The sequence below is a fragment of the Protopterus annectens genome, chromosome 11.part0 (assembly GCF_019279795.1).
Source record: "Protopterus annectens isolate FY-2018-M chromosome 11.part0, PAN1.0, whole genome shotgun sequence".
NCBI classification, from domain to species: domain Eukaryota; kingdom Metazoa; phylum Chordata; order Ceratodontiformes; family Protopteridae; genus Protopterus; species Protopterus annectens.
Genome location: NC_056745.1, coordinates 1,143,313,200 through 1,143,325,699, shown reverse-complemented (window position 1 = coordinate 1,143,325,699; position 12,500 = coordinate 1,143,313,200). Strand labels below are relative to the sequence as shown.

The 12,500-nt window shown below is 39.2% G+C and overlaps 1 protein-coding gene across 1 annotated transcript in view; it reads right to left on the bottom strand.

Moving 5' to 3' along the window:
* The window catches only part of LOC122815037 (gamma-secretase activating protein), a 1,452,063-nt gene that overhangs the window by 1,349,743 nt on the left and 89,820 nt on the right, over positions 1-12,500 (bottom strand). Inside the window, exon 4 of the mRNA XM_044087286.1 lies at positions 11,726-11,803. Within this exon, the coding sequence (XP_043943221.1) occupies positions 11,726-11,803 (78 nt within the window). The remainder of the gene's footprint in view (positions 1-11,725; positions 11,804-12,500) is intronic.

Here is a 12,500-nt window from a genome sequence, read left to right as displayed (position 1 = left end):
TTTTATATTCATTTTATCCTGTTGCCTTCCTGATTTTTACCTTGGTTGGGTGTGTTCATATCTACATTTGGATTTACTTGTGTCATAGTTCTGGTGGTTGTTTCCTGGATTTAATTGACTCTACTTTTTGTCTTATCGTATGGAAGGAACAGAGATAAGCATGTCAGGGGCTCAAGGAGAAGTAGATTTGGATTCGCGATTGCGAGGTGCTCTGTTGGAAGCACCAAATCCACTGTTACAAACTGAACTAGTGAGACTCCAACATGATGAAAATGCTAAAATTAATGATGACTTACAAGTACGTACTCTAAAAAGAGACTTGGAAAATGACTTCTTTAAATTCAAATGCTTGCAATGTCAAAGATACCATCTGGAAGCTTGTCTAAAGCTTAACGTAATACCGAGAGGTCTAAGAATATTGACTATGCCTACTTATGGCAATTCTTACCCTGACCTCTTAGCTAAATGGCAACAAATTAATTTAAATGCAAGCAAATCTTATATTGAGTCCTATTGTTTTTATGGATGCTCAGTATTATTTTTCTACTATGGTAAATATGCTACAACAGGATAGCACTTATCAAGAAATTTCAACAGATGTAGTATATGATATGCAACATAGATTTTTTTGTACGTTGGAAGAATGTCTACATATGGGTTTAATAACTAAGGAATTTTTTTAAGTATTGCATTGTTGAATTTCCACTTATACCTAGGTTGCAAGGGCTACCAAAAATTCATAAAAATGCTCTACTTCCACCGTTCAGGCCTGTAGTTGCTGGATCTAATTGGTTAACTGAACCTATATTGATTTATTTAGATGTAGAGTTAAAGAAAGTGTTATCTAATTATGACTATGTACTAAGAGATACTGAACAGCTCTTAACTAGCCTTTATAACACTACAACTGGGATAGATAATTTCAGTAATATTATATTGGTTACCCTTGATGTGGTTGTTCTATTTACGTTCATCCCAAACAATAATGGGTTAGATATGGTGAAAACTTTAATGATAGAACAAAAATTGGTGGATAAAAATAAAGCAGATTTATTATGCATCCTGTTAGAAATAGTTCTTAATAATATTTTTCTATTTCAAAATATTTGCTACAAACAAACAACTGGCGTAGCAATGGGTACTAGCTGCGCCAATACATATGCTAACTTGGTAATGGTAGCTTGGGAGTTAGAACATCTGCTATTAACACCCCAAATATTATATTATAAAAGGTTTGTGGATGACTTGTTTATTCTTTGGCAGGGTGATGAAATGCCTTTACTACGATTTCATGAGAGAATTAATAATAGCATTGATTTTTTAAAATTCACCATGAAATGCTCGCCGGAAAATATAGATTACTTGGATGTTACTGTCCTTGTTAAACAAGGGATTTGTAGCACTATGGTATACAGGAAACCCTTTTACAAACCATCCTATTTACACAGGTACAGCATGCATAATCCCAGAGTCTTTCACAATATTGTGAAAGGACAAGCAATGCGTACTTCGACACTGTGCTGTAACCAGGATATATATGATAAAGAATTAATTAAATTGAAGACAAATTTTGTTAGAAGATGAACTTGAAATTAACCAAATTCATAAGCAAGTGGACTTGCAAAGAGGAGGTCAAGCAAAACCTATTTCTCACAGACTAAGAGATTCTCAGAACATAAGTTTTAAAACAGTACCTACTAAATTACCCATTATCCTACCTTATGCTATGAAAGTGAATGAAATAGAACAGATCATAGCTCAAAATTGGCATATTTTGTTAATAGAGGATCTTACTGCAAGTATAGTGGGTAGACAACCGACTTATGTTTATAAGAATAAAAAAATGTTTAAAACATCACTTATGTTTCCCCACCACTCTGACAGAGAGTAGAGATGTGATGTGGTTAGGTACAAGAAAATGTGGTAAATGTGCACAATGTTAATACATTGATGAATTGCGATTTTTTAGGCACCCTGACGCTGGTTATTTATGGGAGCTAAGAAACTCTAGCACTTGTACATCAAAAAATTTAGTGTATATAGCCACCTGCATGGAATGTTATTCATTCTTTGTAGGTAAGACCAATCGCTCCCTTCGTGAACGAATTAGGGATCATATTTATTGTACATCTAAGGGATTCATTTACAGTGCCCTAGTGAAACATACTTTATATCTAGGAGAGAAACATCAGTTTCGCTTTCAAGTACTGCAGTTACAAGAAATAAGTGTAAGAATGGGTGATTTAGTTAATACAGAAACCTTAGAAAGTAAATGGATTTTAAGGCTAGGTGCACATAGGGGGCGTGGTCTCAATGACACAGTCCCTTTAAAACCCATACTAAAAAGTAGAAGGATAAAATGAAATGAATTATTTATATTTACACTTATATTTATATTGACATATACATTTATTCATTCATATATACTGTCGTTAAGGTATCTTATTGTTTAATATTATATTATATTCTGTCCTTACTGTTATGTTGTGAGTTAAATTTTTCTTGCATTGCAGGCATTTTACTGAGCACTTCGTGCTTAGGGTTTAAGTTTAGCAGTTGAAATCTACTTCTAAACGAACTGAATGATTAACAGCATTGTTTAATTGATTAACTGATTGTTTTAGCTTAACCACAGGCTATCTTTTAATTGTTTTAGTGTTTCAGTTATTATTTAAATAAGGAATAATGGACTTTTGAATATACGTCTGATGAAGCGGATTTTTATTGCCATGAAAGCACTTACGTTTCTTTTGGCCTAATAAATACTTGGATTTTTTATATTGATTTTATCCTGTTGCCTTCCTGATTTTTACCTTGGTTGGGTGTGACCATAGGCTTTTTAGATACCATTGTAGTTTCCTCATATGCAGTCTTGCATATGGAATTAGAAGAATGCAGGAGGCCATGAACACCAAGGCTTGTAGTATTTGCCTTGCAGACAGTAGGGGTTTTGTGGCCTCTTGTTTGAAGTAGGTTGTCAAATAAATTTGTTTCTCTGGCAGGTAAGCCATCTGGGAAGTTATATTCAAGCTTGCTCCCAGGAATATAATTTGTTGACAGGGTACCAGGTGTGATTTCCTTACATTTATGGTGTACCCCACACAAGTCAGCACCCTTTGAATAAAGGCCAGATGATTTAAAAGTATGTCCTGGCTTTCTGCCTGAATTAAACTATTGTCCAGGTTATGGGTATATTTGAATATTTCTTTGCCTGCAAAAGGCAATGACTGGAGTAGGCACTTTGTGAATACCCTGGGCGCAGTATATAAGCCAAATGGCAGTACAGAGAACTGGTAGTGATTGTAGCCTGATTTCAAGCGTAGGTATATTCTGTAAGATTTCCTGATTGGGATGTGCAGGTATGCTTCCTTTAAATCAAGTGCTGCCATTCAGGCATCTTTTCCTAGCATGGGAAGCAACTACTGAAGAGTCAGCATCTTGAATTTTGGAATTACTAAAAAGATGTTTAGAGTAGACAGGTCCAGGATTCGACGCCATGAGTTGCCTTTTCTGGGTACCAGGAAAAGTCTTGAGTAGAAACCTTGTCCTTTTTCCTCTTCTGGTACAGTTTGAATAGCATTTATGTTAAAAAGAGAGAGTATTTGCTTTGAGCCTCTGCCCACTAATTTGGGAGTAGATCTGGCCAACCATTGGGCGTTGGCAATGTGTGAAAATGAAATCTGTACGCTTGGGACACTATAGTTAAAACCCATTTGTTCTGGGTAATGAGTTCCCAGTTTTTGGCCTGCAGACCAAATTTCCCCCTAAAGGAGCAGTCAGTTGAGAAGTGCTTGGAAGTTTTAAAGTCAAGTCATTGAGACAGTTTTCCATAGGGGGAGTCCTACTACTTCCAGATTTGGTAGCAGAAGCCCCCCACTGCATAGTTTTTTGTATACCCTGGCTGAAACCTGGGGTTTCTGCTGGGTCTGGGTTTGGATTGAGAAGGCCTGGAAGGAGCAGGAAAGGACCAATTCTTAGAGGGCCAATGCCTACTAAATCTTGGAGGCTGAACTTGTAAGAAATCTTTAACAGTTTGCATAGATTTAGCTTTATCTTCCATTTTTTAAGAACTTCCTCAGCTTTATTGCCAAACAGGCGGTCCTGATTTAAGGGAGCATCCAACAGTTTAGCTTTAACATGATCAGGCAAAGATTGCTCCTTAAGCCAAGCATGCCTTCTGAGTACAGACCCAGTGTCAGCAGCCCTGCAAGAGGCCTCTAAAGAAACAAACCCACATTGCAAAGTATGTTTGCCAACCTGTTCAACAGAATGCATCAAATCCTGTAAATCCTTATTTTCAGCACAATCATGAATCAACATAATTTTCTGTTTAAGCAATCTAGTAATATGTTGTTGGTACTTTAACATATGAAAATGACAGTTTAAGGCTCTAATGGCCAAAGTTGCAGAAGTGTAAACCACCTTACCCCATCTATCCACCTCCCTGGAATCTCTATCAGAAGGGGTAGGATATTTGGCAGTAGAAGCCTTAATGCCCTTGGGTCCTGTGAAATAGTCTCTGGATCCACAATAGGATTTTTAAAACAGAACTTGTGAGTATCGGGAACCCTGTAATATCTGTCAGGTTTTCTGGGAGCAGGAAGCAAAGAATCAGGAGCCAAACTAGATTCTGAAAAGGCATCATCAACAATGTCTAGTACAGGAGGTATAGCTAAAGGCCTATGTTGAGGCAGTAGTAAGAAGTCCCTAAGCCTCTTTTTTGAATCAGAGAAATTCTGGCTTTACCAGTGAAAATGCTCCCTTAGAGTGTGCAAGTTTTCACCAAAAGAAAAATCCTCTGGAGGAAAAGCAGAGGGAATAGAGTCCTCTGCATCAGAATCCTCATAAGTAGACAAGGGTAAATCCAGATTATCAGAAGAATCAGAAAAATCAGAATCCTGGTCAGAAGATTCATAAACAAATTCAGTCCTAGGTCTCTTAGAAGAGGAAGGTTGGCTTCCCCTGATTAAAGTTATAAGGTCTTCAGCCATTCTTATCATTTGTTTTTTAGGTATAGAGGCCTGAGCATGCAGCCCGGGCGTCGGGTTTTTAGGCAAGGTTCAAGGTTTAGGCCTTAAAGAAGAAGGAGGCATCAGTTTAATATGCAAGTCCACAGGCCTGAATACACTCTCAGAAGCCGGTGCCTGCACAGTGGCTCCGGACCCATCCAAGGTAGAGACATCTGCAGGTTCCACAGCTGAAGCATCTTGTGGCATACCGGACTCCGAATGGGTCTCAATAGAGGCCTGCGAATCAGAAGTAGCGGGTATCAGGAGCTGCGAAAGTGCCTCAATGAGTACTGGTGAACTGGCAACTGGCTTAGGAGAAGCATCGTTGGCAGTTTTGGACTTAAGCGGCCTGTCTCTGTCTTTATCTTTGCACTTTTTTGGAATCCCGGTAGTCGGATGGCTTACCGATGACATTTCTGGATAATTGAACCGAGAACCAAAATATTTAGAGGCAAAAATATACCAATGACGGATAGTGCGTTGATTAAATAAGGCACAAAACTGACAGCAAGGTACGTCGTGGTCAGGGCCTAGGCAAGGAATACAGAACAAATGAAAATCTTTGTGAGGTATTTGCTTTCCACAAGTAATGTAATTATTAACTTTTAATGACATCGGTAAGGAGCAAGAAAAAGTTTCCCGAATGGGGTATTTAGCTTTAGTTGAAGACTTCGGTTCTGAAACTCGAAAATGAAAATTTCGGGAGTTGGCCTACCGGCACTTGCGAACTGCTTCTGCTTCGGGCACCGCATGGCAAGAAAGACTGATGTAATGGCATTGGCTGCATGTATTCCAAAACAGACGGGTTATACTGCCAAGGTAAAACAACATCTGGCTGCTGTACTCCATACATCCAATGTATGACCTCAGCCCACTGGTGCAGGGTACAGTGTAAATATGAGTGTAAGATCCTCAGACTGTCTACATCCAGGAGATCCTGGAGGGCTTGACGACCATAATTAATGGGTAATCCAATGACAAGTGAAGGAAGAGAAATGATTTCCCCACTCGATCCACAAGGAGTAGAGGGCCAGAAAATTATAGACAAAGAGAATATAAAAAGGGGGAGTAGGTGGGAGCGAAGCAATATTGCAACAGTGATCAGTAGGACATCTACTGTTATGGTAAGTTCTTACACAACTGTACTATGTCCTTCCTTGGAGGTTGCAGTATTCTAAATCTGATGGGTGAATCCTACAGCTAGAGGCTGTTATGGGGGGAGGGGTTGGAGACTAGTGATCTATCTACCAGTCCTAGTAGTACTGATCTAACAAAGGGGGTCCTAGATCTAGAAAATGCATCCACTCTGTGATGTCTAGCAGAAGTGTGAAATGGTGACCAGGTGGCCACCTCTAGAATGGATCTGGAGTTAATCTCTTTGAATAGGGTTCCAGATAAGTAGACTGCCCTGATGGACTGAGCCTTCATAGGTAAAGACAGTGATATGTTATGCAGGGACTAACAAAAAGAGATGGACTTGGTGATACAGTTGGATACTGTTTGTTTGGAGACAGGGTTACCCAATTTACCCCCTAAAAAGGGGACAAAAACCTGACCTGCCTTCCTGAAAGTTTCTTGTTCTGTCCATGCAGAATCTCAGCTGTCTGTGCACATCCAATGAATGAATGGATGAGTCTTTCACCCCAGTTTTGAGGATTAGGAAAGAAGGATGACAAATGGTTGGTCTAGTTGAGAGACAGTTCATTTACTACCTTAGGCATAAAAGAATAGGTAGCTCTTTACGAGACCCTATCCTTGTGAAAGATGAGGAAAGAAGGAATGACCATAAGGGCTTGAAGCTCTGAAATTCTTCTGGCAGAGATAAGAGCAACCAGTAAGACCACTTTCCAGGTACAGAATTTCAAGGGCTCAATGGCTGCCTGTTAAAAGTAGAGAAAATAAGCTCTTCCAGGATGACGTTCAGATCCCATAGGGGTAAAGCCACCCTCCTTGGAGGGTTTAGGTGCAGGACTCTTTCAAAAACTGTCTGACTTCAATCTTGGTAAGAAAAGAAGGGACAAAAGGCATGCATGTAGAAATATAAGATATGTGTGCCTTAATGGAGGAGTAGGCTGGTCTACTTCTAAGTAACTCACACAAGTAAGACAGAATAAGAATCACGGATTGAAAGGGGGTTTCATTCTTATCAAGACACCAGGTAGAAAATCTCCTCCATTTGGAGATGTATGATTTTTTACTGGTAGGTTTTCTCACCTCCTGCAGCACCTGTACCACATCCTCTGAAAACTGACATCTGAAAAAGTATTCTATCACCCAAATAGTCAGGTGACAGCCTGCAAGTTGGGATGCATCAGGGTTCCCTTCTCCAGTGTAAGTCCACTTTATGGGGTAACGAAGTGATGGCCCCTGATTAGGTGGAAAAGAAGGGGGAACCAGTGATGCCTGGGTCAAAAGTGAGTCCCTAGTATGATGTCTGGCTTGTTCCTTTGGTTTTTCAGGAGGACCTCTGGGATTAATGAGGGGTGAGACATACATGGACATCCTCCCAGGGGAAGTACATGGTATCTGCTCTCCAGACCTGAGGACAAGGGGTCTTGGAGCAGAACAACTTGAGCTGTATGTTCTGAGAGGAGGCAAACAGATCTATTTGAGGAACATCCCTTTTGTGGACTTTATTCAGAAAGACCTCTCTGTTCAACATCTATTCATGAGGGTCTTCCATGGACATGCTGAGTGAGTCTGTGAGAACACTGATGTTTCATGGAATGTAAACAACCTGCAGGAACACATTTGATTTTATTGCACAGTTTCATTCTATTAGAGCTAGCCTTCAAAGCTGATAGGACTTAGTCCTCCCCCTTTGCTTGCTGACGTACATGACCATGGTGTTGATCTTGTAAATCTTGGGTGACCAAACACTTAAAGGGTTTGAATAAAGGTCTTCCCTTCCTTAATGATGTACTCCCTTAGCTCCCTGGGGGGACCACTGAATTTGAACTCTTGTGAGATTAGTCCATGCATCCTAAGCCAGATCTCACGCACCTGTGTAGATGTCCTGGATGGGTGTGGGTAGGCAGAAGTGTAAGCCTGGATTGAAAAGATTTTGAGAGTTCCACCATTGCAACACTTTCTTAGAAAGGCCACAAGAGGGATTTGAAAGTCTAGTGGATAGCAGTGTTGATACCAGGACTTCAAGAACCATTTATATCTTTCTCACGTGCAATCTGTCAAATGGGACCTGTGATGTCCCTTCTCTGGGCCAGTAATCAAGAAGCCTGAATCCTCACCACTAACACTGGAGGGGGACATTCACTTGCAACAAAAATGGATACACACAATATTTCTAGATACAGCTCTCTGTACCAAGCATAATTACCCTTAAGAGTACACGGGGAAGTCACTCAGTTGAGGGGCTGGGTTTCGCTCTCTCCCCCTCCAGGCACCCAATAAGACTCCCCCAATGGCACATCTGTAGATCTGAGTCCTCAGTCGATTGTTCGAAGTCAAGTCCTCTACCACCCTCTCTGTGAAACCAGTGCACTGTGTCCCTGCTCCAAGTAGTTGACACACACACACACTCAAATTTGATGTTCACACACACACACACACCTGGGAAAGGCTGGCACATATTTACCAGCTATGCCCAGACTATAAGGTAGTTCCACTGCCACCAGAACATTCCAAAGCCAGCTACTCTAAGGCTCTTACAAGGGCACCCAATTATACAGAGTAAAATTAATACTAGTACAAATAGCAGTGTTTGACCAATGTACCAAGGCTTTCAGGAGTGGTCACAGTGTCACCAAATAAATATAAGTACTCTCAAAGGTTACAATATTCTATAAAAGACTAGCCACAATGAAAGGTTTCAATATATTTAATTATAAATAACAAAAGAACATGAAAATACTAAATATCTATTTATAATAAACACCAGAGTTTCAAGTCACAGGAAATATTAAAAATAACTCAGGTGGATAGATTCACAAACATGCAGTAAAATAGTACTTAACTAATCTCACTATATTTTACCTGAATGATCTAAAGGATTACTATTCCCTGGCTACTTACTAAACAAGACAAGATGAAGTGGGTGAGAGGTCTTCCTTCTTGGACAGGCTTCAAAAACAGACTGCCCTGAGACTTCTGTCTTATCTAATATTAAAACATAATTTGAGTGCTGGATTACAGAATGACATCACATACATCTGGTCATCTGACGCTGGTTCCCACACTACCCCCTTTGCTAGAAACCAAACCAGAATTTAGCATATATGTATTACCATACACAGATAAAGCTTTGCTGAGGTGTGTTATAGCATCTGAAAGCTATAAAACCATTTCAAAACTTCCATCCTTACAGGTTAGCAATTAGTTCACACCTATGGATTCCTAGTCCAGGTTTTCACAGACATTTTGTCTCTAGCTGCAATAAGATATAATCTTTATGTCCTAAACCAAGTAATTTAATTTCAGACTATTTTTCAAAGTTATCTAGACTGATATTAACCTCTTCTCTTCCAGTATCCTATGTTAAAATACATTAATTTCAACAGTTACAATACAGCCTGACATAGAGGTGTATTTTCTTCTGTCCAGCAGGACCCACTGTTGGTACATTTTTAATACAAGCAGCTTCACAAATACATTTTCAACACAAGCGTCTGTACAAATCAGTTTGATATATAAATGACATATAATTCTTTATAAAACTGCAGCTATGCTGACATATGTTAAACATTTACTGCCCTACTTCTCCTGGCATAGCTGGCAATACCTCACATCATCATAGCTAGCAACTATAGCAAGGAATAATGGTTGTCATATAGCCCAGAGCTGTTACAATTTTACTTGCTGAGGTGAATTCCAAAGGCAGCAGGCTTGGAAGCAGCTGTTAATGGATAGGACTTTCTCCTGGGAGAGGAAGGCAGTCATAATTAGTCATAAAGAGAGCACTTAGTCTGCAATCCAAGAAGACCAGATCCATTGAGGGGGCCAGAGAAGACTTAGCCTTTCCAAGAGCCAGACAACATAACTGAGATGCAATCGTAAGGTGTCTTGGGAGGAGGCCTGGATGAGAAGATCATCCAGCTATGGAAATATCTGTTTTCCCTGGGCTCTGCAACAGGTAACAGCCAATACGAGACACTTTGTAAAGAATCTGATACTGGTGGATAGATTGAAGAGCAAATCAGAGAACTGAAAGTGTGATGAAAAAACAGAGACCCTGAGGAATTTCCAGCAGGTGTGGTACAGGTATGCATCCTATAAGTCTAAAGAGACCAGAAAGACTTGGAGGATAAAGGGAAGTAAAGTTTGTAAGGACAGCATCTTGAAAGATGGCATTTTCATAAAGGTGATGAGATTAGACGAGATTAGACAAGTCCGGTATCGGTCTCCAAGTATCGTACTTCCTGGTAACCATGAATAGTCTTGAATAAAAGCCTCTTCCTATTCCTGGGTGTGGTATGATCCCCTTAGATAAAAGATCCTGAATGAGGTGAATCGAGTTGGGTGGTGGAGGGATTGCTCTCAATAAGGGGTACTCCTTTCAGGATATTTTGTAACCATGCTGGATGATGAACAAGACCCATTTGTCAGTGGTAATGAAATTCCCAAGCTGGGAGGCACATGGAGCTTTTGGACAAGGGTGTTTCTAGACTAAGGGGTGGAAGGCAGAAGACAGTTAGGCTTTGTCTGACTTGTCTTTAAAAAGTGTTTTCCAGGTTTAGTATCTCTGATGGGTTTCTCCTGAAATCATTTCTTGGGTTTTTTTCCTGCTCTTCTATTGTGATTTTTGTTCTCTGTGGACAAAAGAAGGAGGTGTGGAAGGATGATTAGAAAATGTGAAGTAAGAAAAATGTGTTTGAAATCCTGCAAAATCTTTCCCCTCTCCTGCAGAGATTTGAAATGTTCAGCTTCAGTAGGGCTAAACAAAAGTTCCATATGAAGTGGAAAATCCAATAACTTGTCTTTGATATCCTCTGGGAGGGACTGGAGGCAAAGCCAAGCTCCAAGTATAACCAAGCCAGTGGCTATAGCTGTGGTTAAGCCTCTGCAGCATCATACCTACATTTAATAGCATGTTTGGCTACTTGCTTAGCCTGACTGAGCATGGAAATCACGTCTGCCTTATATTCATAATCCTCCCAATTACCCACAGTTTTATTTAATTCCCCTATAATACACAAAACATATTTTGTCATTTGAGTTTAATTAAGGCATTTTTACCCCACTGGTCCACAGTCCTATCAGTCTAAAGGCAACATATTAGATGCAGGTAAAAGCTTAGATATTTTATTTAAAAATATTTTGTTATTATTTCTATTTTTAATTTGTAAAGCACAAAACAAAATCATGAACTTTGCATGGCATTTTTCTAAAACCATGTTTTTAGTACCAAACAAACATGACCAGGATAAGTAAGGGCTAAGTAACCGATATAATTAGTACTATATACAGAAGTGGTGTATGAACTATGGATTTGTACAGCCCCCACCCTCCATTAAATATATGCTGATACCGACATCACAATTCTGACCTCTATGCATCTCCTACATATAGTGTATGTTCAGATAAGTGTGGTTGCTTGTGCTTTCTAAGAAAAAACTGTTCTGAAAAGGAAGGAATTCTTGGGTACACATTCTGTCCGCCACTAATATTTTGCAGTTTCAAAACATAAGCTGTTGAAATTTGAGCATGTATCTTTACAAAAACAAGTGCAAGTATATAAACAATGATTTAAAAATACATACCCTGGAGAACAAATGCTATTGTATATGAGACTTCATTGTCTGTTGGAGGTAAATGACTGTAGCACAGGAACATACTCCCTATCAAACATGAAAAACATGCATTTAGGTCAAGAAATTGTTAGCTGATGCAAAAATCACGATTGCATCTTTGGAATTAAACAGCATGTACTGTTGAACATGAATTTCATTAATTAAAAATTTAAAACGTATGGCAATGCAGTTGATTCCTGCTTATAAACATGCAATACTGCAATAATACATACCTCCACAGTGAATCATTTGGATGCAAGTTGACCCCAATGCTTAAGCTGTATGATTATGTGACTCAGGATATACAAACGTACACAGGCATGATGCCAGTTCAATAGTTTGAAGAATATGGTATTAGCATTAATGAAAACATAGAACATGAGAATGTAATGGTGTTGGGAATGAGATGTTACACATATCAATCTGGTCCGACATTAGAAAAGGGACAACAGAACAAGAACTGCTGGAGTTGCCGTCCCATCCCCCATTAATTTGTGGGAATCGAGAGGAAAAAGCACACTTGGTTAAAGCTGACTTGAGAGAAAAAAAATACACACACATGCATATACATATACACACACACACACTATATATATATATATATATATATATATATATATATATATATATAGTTATTTACACACATACATATATATATATATATATATATAGAGAGAGAGACACAGAGAGAGAGAGAGAGAGTTTTTATGACAGCTGACGTGTGTGTGTTTATATATATATATAT